This window comes from Choloepus didactylus, chromosome 5 (assembly GCF_015220235.1).
Source record: "Choloepus didactylus isolate mChoDid1 chromosome 5, mChoDid1.pri, whole genome shotgun sequence".
NCBI classification, from domain to species: domain Eukaryota; kingdom Metazoa; phylum Chordata; class Mammalia; order Pilosa; family Megalonychidae; genus Choloepus; species Choloepus didactylus.
Genome location: NC_051311.1, coordinates 130,956,892 through 130,984,891, shown reverse-complemented (window position 1 = coordinate 130,984,891; position 28,000 = coordinate 130,956,892). Strand labels below are relative to the sequence as shown.

The following is a 28,000-nucleotide window of genomic DNA, read 5'->3' as shown; positions in this document are numbered from 1 at the left end:
ATATGGGCTATTCTACTCATTCTAGAATAAGCTGGACCAAGCATCAAAGAAGACCCTTAACGCAATGTCAATCAAAAATAAAACCTTAGACAAGAAGGAAATTTAACCTGCAGAGTTAACTCATCAAGATAGACAAATTCCTAGACATCAGCAAAAAATTACAAGCCATACTAAGAAACAAGAAGAGATGGCTCAGTCAAGGGAGCAAATTAAAACTCAGGGAATACTCAAAAGTTGGAAAACTAATCAAAGTAGTTCTAACAAATCTCCTAAATTGATTCCAGAAGATGAAGGAAAATATGGATAAAGAGCTGCAGCACATGACGAAGACAATGTGTGAGCATAAAGAATTCTAAAGTATAAAAAGAAACATAATAGATATTATGGGGATGAAAGGCACAATAGTAGAGATTAAAAATACACCATGGATGAATGTATCAATACAGCATGGATGAATCTTGAAGACATCAAGTTAAGTGAAATAAGCCAGACACAAAAGGACAAATACTATATGATCTCACTGATATAAAATAATTAGAATAAGCAAACTCATAGAATCAGAATCTAGAATATAAGTTACAAGGGGATAACCTGGGGGTAGAGAATGGGGAGTTGATGTTTATTGGTACATAATTTCTACTTAGGTTAATTGTAAAGGTTTAGAAATGGATGGTGGTGATGACAGCACATTATTATGAGTGTAATTAACAGCACTGAACTATGTAGATGTGGTTAAAGGGCGATGTTTTACGTCATATGTTACTAGAATAAAAATTGAAAGATAAAACAGGACTACATACAGTGAACCCTATGGTAGACAAAGGACTATAGTACATTGTACAAGAATGTTTTCCCATGAATTATAACAAATGTACGACACTAACACAAGGTGTTAATAATAGGGTGATATAGGAGGAAAAATACACCTAAGGCAAACCATGGACTATAGTTAATAGCACAATTTTAATATTCTGTTATCAGTTGTAACAAAGGTACCACATTAATGCAAAGTGTCAACAATAGGGTGCATATGAGAATGCTGTATTTTTACATGATTTTTCTGTAAACCTATAACTTCTCCAATCAAAAAAAATAAATTTATAGATATATTTCATAGACCTGAGTATTAGGTGTTTTAGATGACATAATCCATGTAAATTGCTTCACACTGTGCCTAGAACATATAATCTCTCAACAAATGCTGGTACTACTGCTGAAAAAAAAAAAAAAAGTACAAGTATTTAAAAAGGGGGATATGATTAATTTTAACCAATGTTCCACATCAATGCAAGGTGTTGGTATTGGGGCAGTGTATGGGAATCCTATATTTTATGTATGATTGTTCTGTAAACCCGCAACTTCTCTAATAGAAAAATAAAAATAAAAAAACCACAATGAGACACCAATTCACACCCACAAGAATGGCTGTTTTAAGACAGAAAATAAGTGCTGACAAGAATGCAGAGAAATAGAACACTCAAATATTTTGTGGAAAAGTAAAATGGTGTAGCTACTGTGGGAAACATTTTGGCAGTTCCTTAAAAAGTTAAACATGGAACTACCATATGACCTCATGATCCCACTTGTAGGTATATACCCCCCAAGAATTGAAAGAAGGGACACACAGAGTTCCAAATATTTTCTCCCAATTTGTCAGTGGTCTTTTCATTTATAGTTTTTTCTTTTGTTGCTCGTGCTTTTGATGTAAAGTCTAAGAATCCACTGCCTAATCCAAGGTCCTGCAAATATTTCCTTATGTTTTCCTCTAAAAGTTTTAGTTTCAGTTCTTGTATTTAGGTTGTGTTCATAGTAGCATTATTCACAATAGCTAAAAGGTGGAAGCAACCTATATGTCCATCAGAAGATGAATGGATAAACAAAATGTGGTATATATATACTTGCAAAACTACCCAGCCATTTAAAAAAATGAAGTTGTCACACATGCCACAACCTTGAAGACATCATATTGAGTGAAATAAGTCAGACACAAAGGGACAGTCATTGTATGAGTTCACTTAAATGAAATTAGAAGAATACACAAATGCACAGAAATTGGAAGTAGAATACAGGTTACCAGGAACAAGGAGGAGGGGGAATGGGGAGTTAATGCATAATGGGTGTAGGGTTTCTGTTTGGGGTGATGGGGGAAGTTCTGGTAGTGGACAATGGTGAAGGAAGCACATTATAAATGTGGTTAATCCCACTGAATGGCATGCTTGGAAGTGGTAGAGATGGGAAAGTATGTTGCATAAATTTTCTTGAATTAAAAAAAAAAAAAAAAAGAGAGAGAGAGCAACTAAAGTGACGATGACAATTAAAAGTAATACATAACCCTGGACTGGACCTAATAATATAGGAGAAAAGGATTAAAGAACATTATTGAGACATGTAAAAAAATTGGAAAATAGATGATAAGTTAAATATTGTAATGTTAAATTTCAAACTGGATAACTGCACTTAAGTGCTAATATAAGTGAATATCTTTGTTCTTAGGAAATGTACATGGAAATATTACATGTGCAAGGAACATGATGTTTACAACTTTAGACGTTTGAAGCTATATGTACCCCAGAAAAATATGTTCTTAATCCATTCCTCTGTGTGTGAGCCCATCGTAAGTAGGACTTTTTGATGAGGCTACTTCAGTTAAGACGGACCCACCTCATTCAGGATAGTTCTTAATCCTATTGCTAGAGTCTTTTATAAGAGAAGGAAATTCAGACAGAGAGACAGAAAGCCATGGAAGTTAGAAGCTGAAATCAAAGAAACCCATAAGAGAAGGGAGAGACCAGCAGATGCCGCCATGTGCCTTGCCGTGTGGCTGAGGAGCCAAGAACTGGGAAAGCATTGCCTTGAGGAGGCCTTGATTTGGACATTTTCCCAGCCTCAAAACATGAACAAACAAATTCTCTTTGTTTAACCTGACTCATTTCATGGTATTTGCTTTAAGCAGCCTAGGAAATTAAAACCACCACCTACTCTCAAATGTTTAGAAAACAGATGAATGGATAGATGGATGGACAGACAGACAGGTGGACTGACGACAGACAGAACAATTACATCAAATGTGGCAAAATGTTAGAATTCATGGATCTGGGTATCTAGGGTGGGGGACATGACACAATTCTATGGATTTTGTATTATTTTTGCAACTGCCCAGTAAGTTAGAAAGTATTTCAAAATAAAAAGTTTAAGAAAGAACAAAAAGGTAGTACTGTAGCAAAATTCAGTGTGGAACGGGAAACGAAGTGGCCATGTCCCCTCTGATCCTAGGTTTGAGAAGCTGTGCAGTGCCCCCACTTCCCATTAATAATTTATGGCAGTTCTTTCAATTATATGTATTATTTTTTTCAAATACCTACTACATTGCTAGGAAATAAATAATTAATGTTTGAATCTAACTACTTAACACAGACATTTTAGGTCTTTCCTTTGGCATAAAGAGAAAAAAATAGCAAACAGTGGTGGGGCAGGGGGTTGCCTTCCCCCTGTAGCTCTTCTGGGAACACGTGTGAAAGTTGGCTGAGGGTTGATTTTTTGATTCCTAACATGTTGGGGCAGATTTACTACAAAGTCCAGGATCTGCCACTTAGAGAATCAAAGAAATCAGGTCAAGGAAGCCTTTGGATAGAATCCAGAAATGGTAACTAAGGAACAGGAGAAGCTACATTATTTTCTCAAGAGCGTGGCAAACTCTGGCCATTGGCATAGACTAAGGGCTGGGGAGCGTGGGTTTACAGGCTTATAGGCAACCAGGACCCCTCGCAAGCCACCTGCAAGTCACTGAAGAACAGCCACCTCTGGGGTTTATACACTAACGGGGCTTTGCAGTGAAATGATTCTAAATGGGGTTTGGCTCGTGTGATTATGGTCCTTGTCCCTGCAGCAGGGACTGTGGTCTTTCATAGGGAGATCCACACCATTAGGGTCTTTGGTTAAACAATAGAGCAAAACTGAGTTTGCACCAAAGAGAAAGAAGCGTGGGGTGAGGAGGAGAATGATCCCAGGGGAGAGGATGATAAAACATAGCAAGGAACTGACCTGGTTTTAGCCCCTATTAAGAGCTGCAACTGGCTTGTAACTCAACAGCCTTGGCAAGAGAACACACTTCTATTAAATGCCAGACTCTCTCCCGGGCATTTTACATAGGTCATCTCTTTTGGTCTTCATATCAGCCCCTGGACTGGGCACTGTCCCTCCCCACTGAGGGACGTGGAACTAAGGTTCAGAGAAGTAATTTAACGTTCCTTAAGGGGTTCAATTAAATTTGAATCCAGGTTGGTCTGATTAGAAAGCCTTTCCTGAATATTACTCCTCCACCTCTTCAGAAGCAGAGAGAAAGGAAGCCTATTAACAACTCAACCTCATACTGAAAGTCTGAACTGCAAGTCAGGAGACCTCTTCTCCAGTCCGGCTTTCCCTCCAACTTCTCAGGGAAATTGAGTCAATGATGTCATCTCTCAAGTCTCAGTTAATTCATCTGAAAAATATCAGGGATTGGATTGGGGCAGAGTTTACCAAACAATCTTCTCTTTTTGGCTTGGGCAGCTAGGTGGGGCTGGAGCAGCAGGAGCTCCAAATTGCTTGCCTCAAAGGTAAGCAGACTTTGAGAGCTTCAAATACCACTCACCCCCAACCCCAATTTACCTCCCCTGTGGTAGACTAGATGAGTGATTTAGGTCAATCTCAGTTGCCCACGCTCCTCTAAGTGATCCTGGCTTGTCCAAAATCCCCCATTCCCTGCTCACAATGATTGTCCACTGGGTCAGAACTCATAAGGAAGACAGCCTCTTTCCAGTGAAGTTTCTGCACTAGAAGGCTACATGTCTAGGGCTACCAAAAGTCAAGTTATGGAACATGTGTCAAGAGCCTGAAGAATGAAGCCAAACAGACAAGCAAAACAGAGGAAGTGGAAGGGTTTTGAAATTATGATCTGAGCCCCACTGGGACAATTTACTCCTGAAGTTATTGCAGTCTTAGACTTTACAGTTCACATAAATTTATACATACTTTCCTTTTTTTCCCCCTTAAATTAGCTTGATTTCAGTTTGTCAGTTGCAGCCAAAGATCCCACCCCTGGGAAGCTTCTTAACAATGCAAAGACTAAGCCATACACACAGATTCTGATTCAGTGGGGCTGAGTTGGACCTGGCTTTTGTTTCACAAAAACTCTCTGGGTGGTTCAGACACACACTCCCAACTAAGAGCCACTAGATTATGTGATCTCCAAGTACAGCTCTGAAATTATGTAATATTCTCTATTAAGGACACAAGAAGAATGAGAGTTTGCACAGAAAGGAAAATAAAGCCAAGAGTGGCAGTCTTTCTTTTTTTTTTTAAACATTTTGCAAGTTAAAGTCAGATGAGGGACTAGAGGAACAACTATGAGAGACATTTTTAAGGATCCAAAAATGAATCAAAATTCTTTCAAAACAGATTCTTTCAATACAATTCCACTGCTATTTCTTTTTAGGTTAATTTTTCTTTTGCCATATTTTCTTAACTGTACTTTCTGAAAGTCTTCCATCAGCCAGAGTTCCTGTGGAAACCAAATGGAATGCTACAAAGTTGGTCCTATGCATACCTGCCTTGTACTAGAAGCCACCTTAAAATCTCTTTGACAAAAGGCAGGATAGAAAACAAAGAAGATCCAGCAAGAAAGCTGTCCTATGACTGTGTCTGATTTACTTCTAGACCTCTCTTAACATTTAGGAAAAAGTCATCTGACCTTTGTTACCACAAACTTCCTTTCTGAAAAAAGGAAAAAAGGTATTCCAACTATACTCCGGAATTATTTGTTCTTTGCTGGTCTAACAGAACCTACTGCATAGCGATGTATCTTATTTTTTCTACTTTTTAATGCTACATACCTGGTCTATGAAGAGATTACAAAACTCTTGTAATAAAACTATAACTCGAGCAGGGGTATTGTAAAACGTGGAATGACTCCAGATCAGACAAATGGTATGAAATAACGGGGCGATTAACACGTGGGTCTGTGGAAATTCTGTCTCCTGGAGACGCTGAATGTGCCCCGTCAGCGGGCTCAGGTGGAGGTCTACGTCTCGGGCTTCCAGAAGAGCTGAAAGGGAAGAGACCCACAATTAATGTGATGCAGTCGTGCTTTCCTAAATTCACTTTACAAGTTCAAGAGAATAACATAAAACAAAACGGCTTTACTTGAAGGTTGTCATATTTCTTTTTATATTACTTATCTTACAGTTTACCATGATTGATTTGGAAGACTTTGTACACTGTCTCGTCTATAACTCAGAACAGTACAAGTGTAGTTACTCACAGAGCATAAGCAAATCATGACTGAAAATCCAGTGGGAAAATACCGTTGGAGTCTAAAGAAATGTAGTCAAGACCATGAAAACCGTGGGAATGAGCCATCTGTGCAGCTTTGGCACTAGAATTTTTAATTCCTCCTAGGTACTTGAGCGCAAGCACAATTGTAGTATCTCATTCCAGTTTCCTGTGAGAGTAGCTCAAACAATTACTAGAAATTTTTATTACATTGTTAATAAAAAATAACTACTAAAATTGTTAAGCAATGTAACAGTAAGGAATATTTTTAAATGCTATAGATATAAAAATATTAATTACTAGTTAATCTAATCCAAATTTTCTCTTGATTAAAACTGGTCCTTTAAAACAACACAAGTGTCTACCCCCAGGAGAATGGGTAAACAAAATGTGGTAAACACATTGGGGGGGACCCAGGGTCCAGCCTTGTCCCCCCTAATGGAGAATGAGGCCCCACACCACGGAGCAGCCTGCGTGACCGGAACAGAAGTTGAAGGTCATCAGACCTCCTCAGGGAAGAAAGTATGTACAGATGGTATCATAAACAAAGCATTGAAACTCCTCTCTCCTGATCATTTTTGATAACAAATCTCCAGATCACTGTGTCACAAGACCCTGCTGAAACTCTTATCCTACGGAATATCTTTGTTGTAAGCCCTTATAAGCTGTCCCTTTGCATCCCCACCCTCACAGAGCACTAATTCCATTTTCCCTTGCTGGCCACTACCAGGAAGAATCTTCTCCTGTTTGTAAGTCCCAATAAACCCATGTCTCACTCTGTGCCTGGCGTGTTCTTTGGTCTTAGGGCTGTGCTAAGCCAAGCCTTCCAAGAGCTGGGTTGGAACACACACACAATGATATTATTCATCCATAAAATGGAATGAAGTTCTGCTACATGCTACAACATGGATGAACCTTGAAAACAGTGGGCAAAAAGAAATAATGATTTCACTTATATAAAATATCTAGAATAGTCAAATTCACAGAGACAGAAAGTACATTAAAGGTTACCAAGGACTGGGGAAGAGTGTAAAGAGTTCACCAGGGAAACAGGAGATATATATGTATACAGACATACATAATGTAAATATTAAGATATTTATTATAGGATTGGCTCATGTGACTGTGGGAATGGGCAAATATGAATTCCACAGGGTGAACCACAAGCTGGAAACTCTAATGAAGGTTTACAACAAGTTCCCCAGGAGAACCTGGCTGGCTGAAATAGATGTGTAAATTCTTTCTTCTATTTGTCCCTTCTCTGTCCCTTTCTGTCCAGGCTGACAGTGGTCCCACGTCCCACTCATGTAAGTTTTTCAAAAAAAAAAAAACTTTATGTCAGCTTTGTGTACAGTTCACAGGGGTCCAAATCACCCTGCAGAAACTTTCCACAGATCCTTCCTGGGTAACTGCACCTCCAATCCTGACCTCCAAGGAAATGGCTGACTGGATCCATATTCAACTACACACTCTTTAGCAAAGGATTGTTCAGTTAAACCCTCATGTGAAACCCTGTCCGTCTGGGGACTGACTTCCCAAAAGCTCAGAGACATCCCTGATAGAGCTGCTTCTGGCCCTAGTCTCAGAGCGCACTATCTGGATAGGCTCAGAATTTTCCAAACCATGAATTTCTGGTTTCTTTGTGCTTAAGAGTTCAGTTCTTGGCTTCTCCCTTTCCCCTCGCATTTTATGATAAGCTGCAAGGATAAACCAGTGTGCACTTTCCACACACAGCTTGGAAATCTCAGCTAAATATCAAAGTTCATGACTCTCAAGTTGTGCCTTACATATGACATCAGAACTCAATTTCACCAAGTTCTCTGCCACTTTAAAACAAGAATTACCTTTCCTCCAGTTTCCAGTAACACATTCACCATTCCTTCCAAGGCCTCATCAGACGTCCCTTTAGCATCCGTATTTCTACCAACAGTCTCTTCAAAGCACACAGGCTTTGAATCACCTTTTATCAAACACCTCACAATTCTTCTAACTTCTACTAATTCCCCAGTTCCAAAACCATTTCTACATTTTTTTTGGCAGCACCCCATTCCCAGTACCAAAAACCATTTTAGTTTCCTCGCTGCTGAAGCAAATACCATGCAATGGGTTGGCTTAAACCATGGGAACTCATTGGCTGATGGTTCTGAGGCTAAGTGCGAAATCAAGGTGTCATCAAGGCAAGCTTTCTCCCAGAAGACTGTGGTATTCTGGGGCTGGCTGCCAGTGATCCTTGTTGCTTGGCTTTTCTGTCACCTGGCAATGAACATGGCGGCCTCTCCTGACTTCTGTCTCTTTCTGGGCTGGCTTTCACTCTGCTTATAAAAGACTCCAGTAGTCTGGACTAAAGCCCAACCTGACTGATTTGGGCCGCATCTTAACTGAAGTAACATCTTGGAGAGCTCTTATTTACAGTGGGTCCACACCCACAGGAATCAACTGAGTTTAAGAACATGTTTTTCTGGGGTACGTAGCTCCAAGCCACCAAAAGGAGTTATTGCTTAATGGGTACAGAGTTTCTGTTTGGGGTGATGAAAAAGTTTTGGCAATGGACAGTAGTGATGGTCATCTAACACTGTGAATGTAACTAATGCCACTGAAATGTACACTTAAAAATAGCTAAAATGGCAAGTTTTATTATATGTGTTAACCACAATAAAATTTTCTTTAAAAAATGTTCCTTTTCTTGTACCCTAAATGGGTCTCCATCAAATCCCATCCCAAATCCCTAGCTAAGATTTGCTTCTGAGGCTACAAATACTCTTGATTAAGAACAAGTTTTGTTTATGATGGGACGGAATTAATTTCTTATTTTCTGGTGCTATCCCAAAAGATTCATGTCAAAGACAAAAACAAAAAAAAAAAAAAACAAAAAAAGCCTGCTGAACTTTTTGGATTTGTTTACCAGGAGTCAGGGTGGACCTTCTCCTGGTCCTCTTCTTGACATGTAACCAATTAATCTACTCACCTAACAATAAAGTCCTGGGAAGAAAGAGAAGGTCCTTTTGTCTCCAAGGTGTACTCATGTATTGAAATTAGTGCATTTTTACCCACGTTAATTTCAAAATCAAATAACTACATCTAACAGTTAAGTGCCTCTTAAAATGTGATAAACACATCTGGTGATTTCACGGGGTCTCAAGTATGTCTATGAGATGGGATTTCTATCTCTAACTGACAATGGATTTGGGTCATTCATTCTACTGAAAGTGTTTTTCCTAACCCCCAATATTCATTCCTGTAGAAGCTTTATCCACAGAAAATGGTGGTCGTATACTAATGGTAAAAAATGTAAACAGCTTCTATTTATTGAGCCATACCTGCTACAAGCCTGGTACCTTGTATATTGTATATGACATATCTCTAATTCAGTGGTTCTCAACCAGGAGTGATATTTCCTCCCAGGGGACATCTGGCAGTGCCTGGAGACATTTTTGGTGGTCACAACACAGAGGGTACTACTGGCATCTAGTGGGTAGAAGACTAGGATGCTGTCAAACATCCTCCAATGCACAGAACAGCCCACCTCCTCAGCCCCAACAAGGAAATATCTGGTCGAAAATGTTGATAGTAACAAGGTTGAGAAATGCGCTCTAATCCTTGCACCGATTCCGCAAGGATGGTGTTAATATGCCAATTTGGCCAACGAGAAAGCAGAGGCTCAGCAAAGCAGAGCTGGAACAGGAATCCCCAAGCTCAAATATTCTCCCTTATCTATGCCAACTTTTCAAACAGAATTCAAGGAGAAAGTCCTAAAGAGATAGCAAAGCATTTCCAATTGGCATCTGAAGTATTCCCTAACCTTTCAAACGCCACATGGGAAAAAAATAACCAAAAAGGTATTTTCCAATACCTTTGAAAAGGAAAAAGCTGTTTATTCATATTATTCAGTACCATTTTGTCATTTAAAACTTAAATATCATGTCTATCCTATTTGCTTAAATATGCATAAAGAAACCTGGGCAGAAATCAAGAACTAGGGAGACTGGTTACCTAGGGGTGGTGAAACTAGGCAGTTGGAGGACACGAATAGAAGGAGACTTTTTGCTGGATGCATCTTTATAATTTCTGGTCTTTAACAATATGCATGTATTATCTATTCAAAAGTAAACAAATGAACAAACCTTCCACTTTGTAGGTTTAATCTTCACCAAAAGCATCAATGTTGACTTTGAGTGCCTATAAGCTAAGTGAGCAATAGATGTCAAGCGCAGTCAGAAATTTTACTGATGAATAACTGGACCATTTAGATAATCACAAGCCAACTGTTGATTAAGAAGCCTCTACCCAGGGTTGCTAAATTCTGAAGGCCCTCCCCTCCAAGCACATATTTCAATTAAAACTTTAACCTGGAGCCAAACTTTTGGTAGGTACCTATTATATACCAGACGAATTTAAAATAGTTTAATATAGGTGGAAGCCAGGGGGCAAAGGGTAAGGCAAATTCATCATTAGAAGAGCCAATGCCATCATTTCGTGAACATGCTAACGGTGGGAGGGTAGGCAACGACGCTCAGCAGGCAGGCAGGGGCACGTCCTGAGGGACATTGAGGCCATGCAGGGAACAAGAGTCTCACCATTTTCCACAGTCAAGAAAATGTCCTTCAAAGTTGGATAATAGATGCTTTGTTTAGTTTTCAGAATCTTAACCATTTTGAGGACAACAGGAGCCTGGAGCTAAATTTAAAAATAATAACAACTTTAATAAGTTAGATCAATTACTAAACAAATGCATCCTGTAATAAAATATTTAAATTAGTTTCTACTCATGTACAATACACAAACAAGTACATCTGGTTCCAAGTTGAAAAAAGTCTATTTTTCCCTTAAGCTGGCATTTTATTTTGCATTTGTAGTTCTTTTAATTGAATTTTTTTTAAATCACAGTTGATTTATATATTACTACATAAGTAAAATATTAATTTTTCCAAATAAAATTTCTTGCTCTGTTTCAGAAAATCTCTGAGACGTAAATGAAAGTCTTTGTTTTTAGAACATTAATTTAAGTAACTTGCATGGCAAAACCCTAGCAAAGGACACAAAGTTGGCTCTTTCAAAGCTGCATCTCTCCACAAAGTGAAACCCTACTCCTTCCCAAATCAATTAAATTGACTAGGTTAATTAAATCTTAGTCTCAATGTTTCCCTGGGGAACCACTCTTTTTCCAATGCTGCAAAGTATTTCCAATTATCTCAAACGCTAAAAAAATGTTCTCAAAAAGGCAAAATTGCTCTCAATCCCTATTAATTTTAAAAATGCATACCATTTTTGGAGTAAGAAAAGAGAATGGACTATTAAGTCATTTAAAGACTTTAAACTTTTTAAATTATTGAAAATCACTACTTTAGAGACTGAATTCTGCAATCAACTTTGATAATTTAATTTACAAGCAATTTCTAGATCTATCTACTTACTTGATCATAAATGCATAATAGATTCTCTTTCCTCATCCGCCAGAAATCTAGCTCAGTTTGAGGATTTGAGTGAAGACCATTCAGCACAGGCTGCAATGAATCTTTTTCTACAATTTCTTGGATTTGATGTGACCATTTAATAACCACAGACTCAATTGCATGAAGTATTGTCCTTTCATTTGAATCTAGCCTTCAAACATTGAAATAAAATAATTGAAAGGTGAATCATTTCATCTAAATTAAGATAGGGCATAGATCTTAATAAATATTTTATGTATCCACAAACTAGTTTTTTAAATACAAATCAGTTTATGTAACTTTTCCATTATTTTATAGCCTCAATTTTAATTATGACATATTATTCTTTCATTAGCATGTCTCAAACATTAAAAAACAACATTGTTAAAGACATCATATCCTCAAAATCATTTTACTAAAGGAATATTGTTGCTATCACAGCAACTGGTACAGTTTTCTTTCTGCACAGTTAGCTTTTTAAAAGTATGCTTGGAAAAGAAATAATGTACATGGTGTTTCTGCACATTATTTTAAAAACACAATGTAGTTAAATTAATTCTATAGTCTGCTAACAGTTTGCTAAGGATATAATGTTAAATGGGTATACTGACTCTCCATCCTCATATCTTGTATATTCCATATCATTACATACTTGTTCTTTGAATAATTCTGATCCAGGTCGATCTTTCCTGCAATAGTGGGAATCGGTAGAAGAGTTCTTCCTGACATTTTGCCCCTAAAAATATGCATTTTATTTTTCATCACTTCTATGTGACGTTCCATATCTTGTGAAATAAAACAGGACCAAATTTTATGGTTGTTCTTGTTAGAAAGAATTGGCACTAAAATCTAGAGAAAAAGAAACATTTTTAAAAAGCAGTTAAATTGATTTACAGATGATGTGCTCCTTCGAAGATTTTGTCACACAAAATTGGCAACAAAGCCACTTAATTTAATAAATATCCGCCTACAATACCAAATCTACAAAGAGAGGACAAAGTCAGTGACCCATCTAGACTTAATCTATTTGACATTAATTCTCTCAAAGTGGAAATAGTACACTGCTTGTTTTTTATTTACCCATTTATCCAGCATTTGTGGACGCTCCCTATGACCCAAAACTGCATAAAATAAGCAAAATCATGTCAAGTAAGCAAACTGTTTTCTTAAAGCAAACTGAGCACAGTGGCAGGTATATTAATGAAATAACCCTTTTGAATCACATGAAGACTAGGAGTAAATTAATCTTCACAAGCCCTGGGTGGCATCCCAGTGGATTAAAGTTTGGACTGTCAGAAGATGTTTATTCAACCACACGGATGTTTTTTCAGAATTCCCTCTACCATTAAATTGGGAACATCAGTGAAACCACATATTGAAAACCCTCAGAAAGTATTATTCTTTGAATTCCCAGAGCCTAGCATATGTTAGATAATTAGTGGGAGTTTGTTAACAAAATCTATCTCTTCCAGCTTTCCAACGCTTTTCGACATCTAGTAATTTTAAAGAATTTTCATTTTTCTGATACAAACTGTCCAGGTTATCAGCATTATACTATAAAAATTTGGTTAGCTAAAATGATCAGATATTAGTTATCTCACTTTTTAAAATTTCATTTTTTTTAAATTTTATTTTCTCATTTGTATTGAGATTGTTCAGATACCATACAATTATCCAAAGATCCAAAGTGTACAATCACTTGCCCCTGGGTACCCTCATACAGCTGTGCATCCATCACACTTAATTTTTGTTCAATTTTTAGAAACTTTTCATTACTCCAGACAAGAAATAAAGTGAAAGATGAAAAAAAGAAAGAAAAGGAAACTCTAATCCTCCACTATCCCTAACCAACCCCCCTCAATTGTTGATTCATAGTATTGATATAGTACATTTGTTACTGTTTATGAAAAAATGTTGAAATACTACTAACTGTAGTATATAGTTTGTAATAGGTATATAGTTCTTCCCTATATGCCCCTCTATTATTAACTTCTAATTGTATTGTCATACATTTGTTCTGGTTCATGGAAGTGATTTCTAGTATTTGTACAGTTGATCATGGACATTGCCCACCATAGGATTCAGTTTTATACATTCCCATCTTTTCACCTCCAACTTTCCTTCTGGTGACATATATGACTCTGAGCTTCCCCTTTCCACCTCATTCACACACCATTCGGCGCTGTTAGTTATTCTCACATCTTGCTACCAACACCCCTGTTCATTTCCAAACATTTGAGTTCATCCTAATTCAACATTCTCCTCATATAAAGCAACCACTCCCCATTCTTAAGCCTCGTCCTATATCTTGGTACCTTATATTTCATGTCTATGAGTTTACATATTATAATTAGTTCCTGTCAGGGAGACCCTGTAATAATTGTCCTAATGTGTCTGGCTTATTTCACTCAGTATATTGCCCTCGAGGTTTTGTCATCAACTCATTTTTTTTTTTAATATGGTTTTGTTCACTCACCATACATTCCATCCCAAGTAAATAATCGATGGTTTTCTGCATGGTCATACATTTATGTGTTCATCACCTTCACCACTATCTATATAAGAGCATCTACATTTCTTCCACAAGGCAGGAGGGAGAGTCAAAGAAGGTAGAGAGGCAAAAGAAAGAGGAAAAAAAAATGACAGCTAGGAAGCAGCAAAAGGAAAAATAACCTTAAATCCAAGTAGAATAAAGAATCAGACAATACCACCAATGTCAAGTGTCTAACATGCCTCCCCTAACCCCCCTCTTATCTGCATTCACCTTGGTATGTCACCTTTGTTACATTAAAGGAAGCATAATACAATGATTCTATTAGTTACAGTCTCTAGTTTATGCTGATTGCATCCCTCCCCCAATGCCTCCCCATTTTCAACACCTCGCAAGGTTGACATTTGCTTGTTCTCCCTCGTAAAAGAACATATTTGTACATTTTATCACAATTGTTGAATACTCTAGATTTCACCAAGTTACACAGTCCCAGTCTTTATCTTTCCTCCTTTCTTGTGGTGTCTCACATGCTCCCCACTTTCCTCTCTCAACCGTATTCATAGTTACCTTTGTTCAGTGTACTTACATTGTTGTGCTACCATCTCCCAAAATTGTGTTCCAAACCATGCACTCCTGTCTTCTATCACCCTGTAGTGCTCCCTTTAGTATTTCCTGTAGGACAGGTGTCTTGTTCACAAAGTCTCTCATTGTCTGTTTGTCAGAAAATATTTTGAGCTCTCCCTCATATTTGAAGGACAGCTTTGCTGGATACAGGATTCTTGGTTGGTGGTTTTTCTCTTTCAGTATCTTAAATATATCACACCACTTCCTTCTTGCCTCCATGGTTTCTGCTGAGAGATCCGCACATAGTCTTATTAAGCTTCCTTTGTATGTAATGGATTGCTTTTCTCTTGCTGCTTTCAGGATTCTCTCTTTGTCTTTGACATTTGATAATCTGATTATTAAGTGTCTTGGCGTAGGCCTATTCAGATCTCTTCTGTTTGGAGTACGCTGCGCTTCTTGGATCTGTAATTTTATGTCTTTCACAAGAGATGGGAAATTTTCATTAATTATTTCCTCTATTATTGCTTCTGCCCCCTTTCCCTTCTCTTCTCCTTCTGGGACACCAATGATACGTACATTATTGTACTTTGTTTCATCCTTGAGTTCCCAGAGACGATGCTCATATTTTTTCATTCTTTTCTCCATCTGCTCCTTTGCGTGTAGGCTTTCAGATGTTTTGTTCTCCAGTTCCTGGGTGTTTTCTTCTGCCTCTTGAGATCTGCTGTTGTATGTTTCCATTGTGTCTTTCATCTCTTGTGTTGTGCCTTTCATTTCCATAGATTCTTCTAGTTGTTTTTTTGAACTTTTGATTTCTGCTGTATACATGTCCAGTGCTTCCTTTACAGCCTCTATCTCTTTTGCAATATCTTCTCTAAACTTTTTGAACTGATTCAGCATTAGTTGTTTAAATTCCTGTATCTCAGTTGAAGTGTACGTTTGTTCCTTTGACTGGGCCATAACTTTGTTTTTCTTAGTGTAGGTTTTAATTTTCTGTTGTCTAGGCATGGTTTCCTTGGTTATCCAAATCCTAAAATTTCATTTTGATAATACAACCATCTAGTTAACTGAAAACAAGTCTGAAGTTTCATTTTTGTTTCCTAATAGACTTCAAACAAACTTCTCCAAACTGTACAGTTACATCGTCCTGCTTAGCACCTACTCCATGTAAAGTCAAGACTAAAGAGGTTAATAAGGAAGAGTTCCTGCCCTCAGTGAGCTCAGTGTCATAGGACCCAGAAACCACGACCCTCAATGTAAGAAATGCCATAATTAGAGGTAACTTCAGGATGGAATCTGAAAACACAGGACAAACACCTGCCTCTGGGAGAGAGAGGTGTCAGGGAAGACTTGCCGGCAAAGTTCCTATTTGGTTTGAATCTTTAAGATGAAAGGATAAGCCGATGCAGGCATTCCAGAACTCTGAATAATCATATGTAAAATCATGGTGTTTATGGAAATTGCTAATGATTTGGCCTGCTTGGAATGAGAGCCAGCACCCCTGGAACAGTGACAAATGAGGCTGAGAGAAAGCAGGGAGGCTTACGGAGAGCCTTGGAAGCCAGACTGAGTTGAGGCTTGTTGGGCTGAACTCACCCTGACCCACTGGGAAACTGCTTTCTACATAAATCCCTGATATCAACAGCTTTTCCTAAAAGTCAGAATCAAGGAAAGTTCTGGTTAGTCAACATTTCTAATTTACTGGGTACTTTTCAGACTTTATTTACTGTTCTGTGATAAGGACAACTTCCTTTTAAAATTAAATATTTGTGTCACAAACTGGCTTGTGAAATTCTGAGCCACATGTGTTGGAAAGCAATAATCCAGACAAAAAGAGCTAGAATAGCTCTATAAACACAATTTATAGCAAATAGACCTGGAACGTATTTTTTAATTACAATAAATTTTGTCATCAACAAACTACATACAAAGTAACTTAATTAACAAGGTTTATTTGCTTAATTGGGAGTGTTTTCTTTTTTTGTTTTTTCTGGTTTCTGTGGTTTGTTAGAAAACTCCCAAACTTTCTCTGTGATCCAAAACAATTTAGACTTGTTTACTTAGGAGATATACAACCACAGATTAAAGAGCTCCAAGGCATTTGCTGTTGATCTCTTTACTTACCTTCACTCTCTTACCCTTTTTTAAAAAATGGACTGTTTCTCTTTACAATGGTTCTTACATCAGCAGAGAGATTATACGTGGCTATTACTTGAGAAATACTTTAAAAATACAAGGTTTGGGCCTCTCCTGGACTTCTAAAATTGGAATCTCCATGGATGGGGCCCAAAATAATACTTCTATTTTGGCTTGGGAAACTTTCACAATTACTGTTTCTTTATGATAATACATAATTAAAGAAATAACTACCTTTCATTTTATGGACTTTAAGTATGATTTTATAATAAAATACAGTTACAAATAATAATGTACGGGGACACATAATGTTGAGGGGCAGACTGAGTGCTCAATTTTGGAACATGTCAGGTTTGAGATGTCTATTACATAGCAAGTAGAGACATCAGAAGGCAAGTGGATGTCCAATCTTGGAGTTTAGGAGAGAGGTCAAAGCTGGAGAGAGAAGTTTGGGAACCCAAAGCACATCATCCTGGACCACTGCTCAGTGTATATCTGAGTCAAACTCCGAAGACTGGACAAAATTAAATATAAATGAAGAATACAAGGCATTAAAATAAGAAAAAAGTAAATACGAAATCTACAATGATATTTTTGCCCTTTGGTTCAAACACTTGATCCACCCCTTCCTATGTCCCAAATAAGTGCCATAACATTGGGAGACTCCACACTACTTTTCAATCCAGTCATTACCTCAGTAACATGGCCCCTTCTTTACTACCCAGTTGAGTCACTCACCTTGCCTCACTCACCTCTCCTTAGTCCTTGGCCCTGCAAAGAAACCTACTGTTCTGGAGGGAGGCCTCACAATAGAGATATCTGAGCAAGATACTAGAAGGACATGAAGAGATTAGGTGAGTGGATATCTAGGGAAGAGTGTTCCAGGCAGGAGAATTGACAAGAACAACCAACATGAGGCAAGGGCAATGGGCCTGGGGCTACAGCCTGAGGTGTTTAAAAACAGCAAGGGGGCCTTGAATTACGAAGTGAGAAAGTAGTAGGAGATAAATTGGGGGGCAATGGGAAGCCCAATCACACAGATTTTAGACTAGTGAGTCTCAGCCTTTAGAAAGCATATGAGCCACCTGAAGAGACTGATTCAACAGCTCTGCCTGAAATTCTGGAGTTCTCACAAGTTCCCAGATGATGCCAATGTTGCCGATCCACAGTGAGCCACAAAGCAAAGTGAAGACGACTATAAACCCTTTGACCCTTATATTCTGAGTGACAGGGGAGTTAATGCAGGGTCTGAGAGAGAAGTGACATGTTCTGATTTATGTGTCAACTCTAGCTACTGTGGTGAGAAATCAGCTGTACTTGGGAGCCATGACAGAAGCAGAGAGACCTAAGAGGAGGCTAATGCAGGAATCCCGGTAAATTAGACCTGGGTGGTAGCAGTGGAGGTGAGAAGGGAACTGATTCTAGATACCTACATAGATTTCCTGACAATGCATACAAGAATATGCAATATAATGGTACTGTGAACAATCGAATGTACGATTTGTTTTGTATGAATGCGTGGTATGTGAATATACCTCAATAAAACGAAGATTTAAAAAAAAACAACAAAAAAAGAATATGCAACAAAGAAGGGAGTCAAGGATGCCTGAGTCTTTCTGGCCTGAGCACCTGAAAGGCTGGAGTTCACATCCACAGACCTGGGAACAACTGCCAATAACACAGTTTGGGGGAGGGAGATCAGAATTTCGGTTTACAACGTCTGTTGCATATCAAGAAGAAACATCAGGAAGGCTGGAGCATCTCCAAATTTGGAGTTCGGGAGAGAGATCCTGGCTGGAGAGAGAAGTTTAAGAGTACCTCGGGCATCATCATAAACCACTGTTAATCAGCCAATTATGCTAACTTTGGTACATAGCAAGCAAAGACAAGCTTTGGAAACTTTTAATCGAAAACTCTACAGTCATCCTTAGAGCCTCATTCATATCAAATTGAAGCCTTGTCCATGAGTAAAACCAAGTGATACGCAACAAGTGTGTAATAAATGTGATAATAAATGTGATGCCCTCACTTATTTTTTACTGGCCAATGAAAAGTTCCTCAAGCATAGTCAAACAAGGATTTTCCACATCACTTAAACTCTCCAGAGCCTGGATATCTCAAGAATTGGATAGATGTACCCATTAACAGCTTATGCCCCTTCATTTAAACCTTTTTCCAAGTGGGATGCAGATTCTGGTATTGCAATAAATTTATAGAAAGATGAGAAGAAATTGAGAAAGTTTTGTATCTTCTGTTCACAGAAAAATATAGGGCAGGAATCCCAAGAGTATAGCCTTGCCCTCCATGCCCCACGTGCTGGCCATCCAGATTCAAATAATAACTATAAGTCATTCACTTTTTACATGACAATTGTTTCATCAGATTAAATTCAGTAACAATTTCTTGAGCACCTGCTACATACCAAAAACGGTTCCAGTTGCTAAGATACAAAACCTACCTCCTAGCATTTCACTGAAATCAACTGAAGTCGAGTAAATTCAATGGGAGGGGAAAGAAACCTAGGTAGGGTACTGAAGTGGGAGACTTTGACTAGCCCAAAGACAGCAAGAAAATACCTGCTTTTAAGAAGACAGAAGAGACTCAATGAGTAAAAAGCAACAGGGGAGGGGGAATTGATAAATCAGAAGTAATGAATGTTGGTGATTATCCCTGCTTTAAATAATATCCTTGCAGGACTGCATTGATTACTGAAGTCTGACTTAGCAATAGAATTTGAATTGACCTTATAGACAGCTTATCTAACCCAGTGGTTCCCAAACTTTGCTGCACATTGGAATCACCTGGGGCTCTTTTAAAACTACTGATTCCTGGCTCCCAGATATTCTGATTTAATTGGTATGAGCTGTGACCTGGGCATTGCTAGGTTAAGAAGTTCCCCCAGATAATTCTAATATTCAGCAAAGTTTGAGATCCTCTGCTCTAGTTCTATGGAACCTGGTCATTTAGTGCCTCATTCCTCAAAGCTGCTCCATAAACAAGCAGCATTAGCAGCATCAGGGAGCTTGTTAGAAATGCAGAATCTAAGACCTCACCGCAGACCTACACAATCAGTCAGGCTTTAACAAAATCCCCAGCTGGTGTTAATGCATGTTAAAGTGCAAGTAACAATGGTTTAAGAGTATTTCTCTGATTTAAGGGGAGAAAAAGAGGAATTTAAAGGCAACCATTTCTAGCATCTCCTCTCCATCACCTTTTCCTATTTGACTTATGTGAGTGACACTTAGAAACTAACAGGAATCTGAAAAACTGGTAATACCCTTTTCCAACTGTAAGTTTGCCTCTGGTCTGAAGGTGAAGTTTAAAATCTATGGTGAACTACAAGTCCCTACTGAATTCATTCTGCTTTTTATTTACTTCCATTACTTTAACAGAAAGAAAGAAATATCCTCCAAATTACCAACTACCTATTAAATATACTAGTGTCAGGAAGTATCAACTCATTTCAGGAAAACAGTCTAAATGCTCCGACTCTCTACCCATCTGGCTAAAGAGATAACTATCTTCTATAATTCTTCATTTTACTAGCCAAAATTGTTCCTCAATAATTCCAAGTGTCAGGGAGAGAGATGAAAGATTCAAACATTAAAGACAAGCTAGTACCTCATCTAGGAAAGCAGTGACATGTCCAAGAGATGATGCAGGTAACTCTCCAAATAAAATAGTTTGAGAGTATTCATTTATTCCAGGGCTTTCAGTAAGCTTCTTGGCAATATAAACAAGTTTATGTTTTGCATCTCTTGGAATCTGAAACAAGAGCAAGATAATTAGTTTCAAGTTCACTATGTAGTTTCCATGTTAACAAGCAGGATTTGCTGTATCCAACTTGCAGATGGATAGCTAACAACAACAAAAACCTGGCATCTTTCTTACCTTTACAAATAAGGTTTTTCCACTGTGAAATATATAGAATTTTCTTTGTTCTTTTATAATGCTAATTTCACAGCATTATTGGTGTGAAAATGTCACCTTTAAAAGGCATGCCAATTACACCAGATCATTATATACCATAAAATCTCATGTTTAAAAACAAATATAAGGACCATGTAGAATGTTTCAATCTTAGTGAAGTTTTTTTAAATACTTGTCTTTTCTTGTTTGAAAGTAAGCCACATTAATGTAAACACAAGGCACAAGAGGTTGATTTGTATTTCTATCCTCAAGGCAAAGGATAGAAATGCTTAACCAAGATATTCAAACATTTCTACAAGTATTCAGTCCCTTCTTTAGATATAATAATGACCATTTAACTTAGACAATACCAGAGTTGAGCATTCTATCACCTCGACTGCTCTAAAAACAAAATTAAAGAAAAAAAAATTTACAATTTAGTGAGTAGCAAAACAGTTCCAGAATTTACAAAACCCTAAGTTCTATAGGGGGAAAAAATCCCTCCCCAACTTGAAGCGGCAAACTCCTCTTATTCTCTTTCTTCTCTGGGATCCCATTTCCCAGCTATTACAATAACCACATCTAGTGATGATATCACTTTACATTACTACATTGAGGCACTGTACTAAAGATTGTAAACCCTGCTCTAAAACTTCAAAAAAGCTAACTACAAATGCTGTAGTTGTTGATATCGCAACCTTCAAGGAGACCGGCAATCTAAATTCCAAAACCATAAGTTAAAAAAACAAAGAAGGAAGGAAGGAAAGAACTGCTCCCCCTAAAGCGTTGGTAAACACCATGTGTGTGCAGATTGCCAGGGTCCTCCTTTTCTAGGAATTCTGCTTTTCCCTGCAATGAAGTGTGATCGCTAGGGAGTCACACTGAATACGCGGCAAGTTAATTGGGCTCTGCCAGACACCACATTTTAAAGATTTGTCTCTAGAGTGGCCCAACTAAAAAGGAGATCCCATAAATACATACCCCGAAGCGACTGAAACGAGAGTAATTAGATACAGAAAACACCTTAAACCTGATGGCCAGCGAGGTGAGGGCAGCGCTGCTTTTCTTGAATTATCCGGGTCTAGCCGACTTAACCGGGGATTTTCGGCCAGATAATAAAAGGTTCATCTGCTAGAAGCCTACCCCACAGCTGCTCGCTGCAGAGTGGGAGCATGTGGGTGGTTCTGCGTACACCGGGACGGGGACTTCAAGCGAAGTTCTGTAAAGCGTCCCGCGGCCACCCCGCGGGAACCCAAGAAGGCGCGACTGGACTTTCCCCGCTCTGGTCTCCGTTTTGCTGGGCGGGCAGCGTGGCCGGGTCCCCTCGCCCGGCGCCCCTTACCTCCCAGGTGGCCACGAGTTGCCCCGCGGCGGCGACGCTGAACAGGAGGCAGGCTGGCCTGGCGCTCTCCAGAAACTCCCCTAGGATCTGCCTGTTGCCCTCGCTCTGCAGAAACTCGCTCCATTTCTCCTCCGAGAGCCCCATCATCTGCTCCAGGTGGTCCCCGAGGAAGCGTACCCGCGCGTCTTGGGCGAAACTCCGGGCTCTCCTGGCCTCCTCCTCTTCCTCTTCCTCCTCGTCCTCCAACTCCACCGCGCCCGCCGCCTCTCGGCCGGCACCTGGAGTTAAGCGAAGCATCGGAGCTTCCCGGAAGCCTTGCACCTCCCGGGCTGCCACCCGGGCTGCCACTGGGCACGCCCGAGGGGACGCGGGGCCGGCTGGCTCCTAGTGCGCGCACCTGCGCCAGCTCCGGGTGGGCGAGGACGCCCCTCTGCACGCGCGCCCCGGGAGGCTCCCCACACTCCTCCCCTCGAACGCGGCGCGTGCCGACTCTCGCCCCGCACCTGCAGCTAGTTGTCGGCCGCGCGTCTTGGGCGAAGTACGAGCCCGGCTCTGGTGGAGACGAGCGGCGCGTCCCGTTTCCCAGGGGACGGTGTCTCCGCCCCGGGCCCGCTGGGGGCGGAGCGAGAGCCTGGCGGCCGCCGCCCACCCGAAACCAAGACCGCAGCGCGGGTTTTGGGAACTAAGCCTGGACCCGGGAAAAGATGTGCTCTTGGTCAGTTTGAGCCATTCGGTGGGCTCACTCCCCGGCCCACTGCCCTCCAGTTACTTCGCCGGCTGGACGTCTTCGTGAGGCTCCCAGTGAGGGAGAAGTGCTAGCAGCCCGGTATTGGTTTAAGCAGTGCTGTCTTGTTGACCTTTGTGCTGAATCCTTTACCTTGATCATATCACGTAATCCCTAGGAAGGCAGGGCTACAACTGGTTCAGTCTTTATTTTATGAGCAAGGGAACTAAGTCATAAAGTGGCTAAAGTAATGAGGAGATGGTAGAACCGGGATTCCGACTCCCAGCTGAGAGCTTTTATTCATTCTGCTGAATACTGTCCGAATATTTCAAAAAGGAGGAACCCCTGCAATTCAATTTCACTAGTTGTGGGGAAATCTAGGAATCCGAAGCCCTGGTTCTGGGCCTCACCTCGCCACTTACTGGACTGTCAATAAGCCCAATAAGAGAATGCATAACCCTCTTGGCAAACTCCACAGTGTTGTTGAAAATATGAAGAATTATTCAATCCAAGAGTATTAGTCGAGGGAGAAAAGTCTCAGAATAAAAACTATCTTCGTGATTCTGAAATGTGGTTTCAGTATGACCCATTAATGACATCTGTTGAGTCTATTAAGGAAACTTTGATTACTGAAGTAGCCAGAACTTTGAGCAGGGGAAGGTGGGAACTTTTTAAAGTCTTTGTAGATTGATTTCAAAATAAAAAAGACTTCAGCCTCCAACAACTGTAGTAGCTGCTTAAAGAGTATCACCCTCAATAATCTTTATAATTCACGATTGATATAACGGTGTTCCCAGTAAGATTCAGGGTTTCAACAGTTTTTTTTTTCTTTTTGCCTCTGGCAATTATCTGCAAGTATTTCTAATGACGTGATCAGAATCTTTAACACAGAGTCCTGGAAGGCCTTTATAATGATGTCAGGGCTGTGAAGCCTGGTTTGTACGTCTGTGGTAAGAATTTGGGGCTCCTGTTGGTAGAATGCTAGCATAGCAATCACAGCATTACCTGACATTTTCTTAGACAGTTTCTCCTCTGACCCCTGTATTCCAGATTTGCACCCTCCTATCCGAGAAAAACAGGAATGCTGTGTATAATAGTTGGATTAAATTTGGAAATAAATAGTGTGAATTACAGTGCTAAAATCAAGGTACAATTTTCCAGAAGCTAAATGTGTAACTCAAAATATAGAAGGAAGACCTGCCAAAGATTTATTCACTCATTAATGAAGAAGCTAACAAAATAGTGAACTGGTTCCATGGAGAGTTAGAGAAAAGGAGACTTACAGGCATTCAAGAAAAACTGTTGGAAAAAAAAATTGTTAGGTTAGATAAAATCCTAGTTAATGTACTACAAGACAATATATCCTTAACTTTGAGGGATTTGTTTGTTTTCTAGCAGACAGAAATAATTTGCAACTCTAATGAACAAAAATCTACAAATTAAAATATAATTTCACAGCATTTGGGACTTTAATCAATAGTAGTGAGTCAAGCAAAGATATATTTCCCTTGATAAATAAACCTTAGGCCAATTAAACAATACTCCAATATGACACTGAGAGGACATGCTGCCTTCCCTTTCTCTTTTTTCGAGGTTTAGATAATTTTTCTTAATAGCTAACATTTACCAGGTACCAACATGTGCCACATACTGTGCTAACTTCATTTATTTTCTCAACAAATATTTACTGAGCAACTACTAAGTGCCAAGCACTCTTCTACATGCTGAAAATTCAACAGAAAACAAAGCAGGACTGTTCCTACCCTTGTATGGCTTATATGTTGGTATAAACAGGAGCTAAACAATGGGGGTTGAAGTTCATGTCTACCAGGTACTAGCTGTGTGATCTTGGCAAGTTACTTAGCACCTAGGTGCCTCGATTTTCCTATCTAAAATAGGTGTAATAAGATGGTAGTATAGATTATTTTTCAGCAAATATTCCCTTCCCCACCTCCTTGAAAAGAGTATCATTTTCTCTTGGGTTGAAGTTGTTATTGGCCATGTGACTTGCTTTTGTCAATGGGATGTTAGAAGACAGAACCCAGAGACTTGAAATATGCCTTCTTGGAGAAGCTTGCCCTGTTGCACCTCTGCCATTGTCATGAGAAGAACGTCCCTATCTTGCCTGCTGGTCCAAGGAGTCAACCTGGACTCCACTCGCAGCTTAGAGGCAAGTCCAGCTAAACCTGGTCTGGATCAGTTTACCCTCAACCAAAGGATGCATGAACGAGAAAAATGATTACTCTTTTTTTTTTTTTTAATTTTTTTTATCTTCATTTTATTGAGATATATTCACACACCACACAGTCATACAAAACAAATCGTACTTTCGATTGTTTACAGTACCATTACACAGCTGTACATTCATCACCCAAATCAATCCCTGACACCTTCATTAGCACACACACAAAAATAACAAGAATAACAATCAGAGTGAAAAAGAGCAACCGAAGTAAAAAAGAACACTGGGTACCTTTGTCTGTTTGTTTCCTTCCCCTATTTTTCTACTCATCCATCCATAAACTAGACAAAGTGGAGTGTGGTCCCCACGGCTCTCCCAATCCCATTGTCACCCCTCATAAGCTACATCTCTACACAACTGTCCTCGAGATTCATGGGTTCTGGGCTGCAGGTATCCACCACCAGCTACCCCAATTCTTTGGAACCCAAAAAGGGTTGTCTAAAGTGTGCATAAGAGTGCCCACCAGAGTGACCTCTCAGCTCCTTTTGGAATCTCTCTGCCACTGAAGCTTATTTCATTTCCTTTCACATCCCCCTTTTGGTCAAGAAGATGTTCTCCGTCCCATGATGCCGGGTCTACATTCCTCCCTGGGAGTCATATTCCACGTTGCCAGGGAGATTCACTGCCCTGGGTGTCTGATCCCACGTAGTGGGGAGGGCAGTGATCTCACCTTTCAAGTTGGCTTAGCCAGAGAGAGAGGGTCACAAAAATGATTACTCTTTTAAGCTACATAGTTTTGGTGAGGTTTGTTATGTAGCAATATCGTGACAATAGTTGAGGCTATACTGCCTGATAGAGTTGTTCTGAGAATTAATTTAAATATATAAAAGCACAAAGACTTTGGTGCCTGGGACATTATAAGCATTATAAAGGATTTATTATTAGTTGGGAGAGGGACTGTGAGAAATAAACAGGCAAAGACATAGAATGTTTATTATGTCAGACAATGACAGGTTTTAAGGAAAAAGGAAAGGAGAGTAAAGGAGGGAGGGATTGTTAATTAGTATCAGCGTTCGAGAAAGGCCTCACTTTAGAGCAGAAACCTGAGTGAGCAAGAGAGTCAAGGATTCTGGGAGAAGAATGCTCCAGGCACAGGGAAGAGCAAAGAATTCCATAAAGAGAAGATGCTTGGATTTTGGAGAAAGAGAAGGAAGGCTAGTAGGGGGAGGTGGGGAACAGTAAGACATGAGGACAAAGAAGTAACAAGGAGCTAAATCATGTAGGGCCTTGTTGGGCAATGGTAAAGGCTGGGTCTTTTCTTAAGATGAGATGGTGTAGAGAAACTGCTGTCACCCAATATACGTTCACTCTTAATTCATCTTCATAACAGAATACTCAACCCCATTCAAAATTTTAATGGGACTCATGGTCATTCAGCTGGAAATTTCATTCCCTAGCTTCCCCTGAAACTATTGGAAAATGAAAGTAAATGATGTATGGACCACCCATGTTCTTAAAAAGAATTTCTTCTCTTCTTTCCAACTTGCTGGTTAGAATAGGAACATAGTTTGTTGAGCCACTCCAATCATGCAAATGAAATTTAAACATAGGAAAAGATGCTTCAACCTCCCTTATAAGAGAAAAATGCAAATTCACACCACAATATAAATTTTTTACTGATTAGCTTTAATATTGACATCATTTTCTTAGCATGGATGGGAAAAAAACAAGCCCTTTCATATATCACTGATGGTTCAAAATGATACAACCCTATAGAATTTCTCAATTTCTTGAGAAGTATACCCACATTTGCCCTTTGACCCAGAAATCCCTCTTCTAGGAATCTACACACAAGGCTAGTCATTGCAGCACTAATTGCATGAGCAAGAGAAGGAAAACAATCCAAATATCCAGTAATAGGGTACTGGTTGAATAAACTGTGTAGAGTGTCTTTACCTAGCTTCAGGTTTAGCAAGTTTCTTTTCCCTGCACTTTTTCTGGGTATACCACTGTGTTTGTTCTAACTCAACTTGGGGTTTTTGTTCCTTTACTAGAAAGGTAGTTTATTTTCCCTTTCTTACCCAAATTACCCCTTTACCTAGTCCAGGCTGAACTATAACCCAAGAGTGGTCCATCCTGCATGGAGCATAAATCTCCATCAATCACTTTTACTGTACTTGAACAATTCTTCTTTTCCTCTTCTTTGCTTCCTGCCCACATCTGCACCCCTTACCAGGATAAAAAATTTTTGGTTACCTACGAACAATCATCTCCCCAAATGTAGTGGTGCTTAAGCTGATATACCGGAAAGTGCTCACCACAGTCTACTCAGTCTGATACACATAAATGAGTGTCTGTTACCTTCTACAGCAGTTTTTACATCTATTCAACACCTCTAATCAGCCATTCCCAAACCCCAGGTATCTGAAAGGCACCCCAGAATAGCAGGCCCACAAGAGTTAAAAGGATATCAGAGATGATTTACTTCAGCCTGGCACCCAATCCAAGATCCTTCTGCAGTGTATCTGACAGCTGGTCAGACAGCTGACACATTATTGCCAATGCACTCATATTGACGGTACACAGAAGAGAACACAGGCCAGAAGGGCTCTTTGTGTTGTCCTAGCAGACCAGGACTGGAGTCAGATGTTTTGGAAAACAGTTTTCCTCCCTAGAACGACAGGTTTTCCTTGAACTTCCCACTACAAAGGGCTGGTCCTCTTTGTACATTGTAAGGGATTTCACAAATGTATAAGGTTCAAAGTTTGTAATAACATGCATACTTTCAAAGTGAATGATGAAAGCCACAGTTCCTTGGATAAATGATCTTTTACTGATTAAGCTCCTTCACTGAACCCCTTATCTCATCCTAATTTCCACCTGAGTGGTTAAGAGAATTCAGCTGCTGGAGGCCAGC

The 28,000-nt window shown here is 39.5% G+C and overlaps 1 protein-coding gene across 1 annotated transcript in view; it reads right to left on the bottom strand.

The window, feature by feature from the left end:
• The window catches only part of DNAH11 (dynein axonemal heavy chain 11), a 415,753-nt gene extending 393,028 nt beyond the window's left edge, over positions 1-22,725 (bottom strand). The window contains 6 exon segments of the mRNA XM_037836873.1: positions 5,871-6,082; positions 10,884-10,983; positions 11,721-11,910; positions 12,391-12,587; positions 20,548-20,691; positions 22,178-22,725. Coding sequence (XP_037692801.1) covers positions 5,871-6,082; positions 10,884-10,983; positions 11,721-11,910; positions 12,391-12,587; positions 20,548-20,691; positions 22,178-22,474 — 1,140 coding nt within the window. The 5' untranslated portion in view covers positions 22,475-22,725.
• Between the last annotated feature and the right edge of the window lie 5,275 nt (positions 22,726-28,000).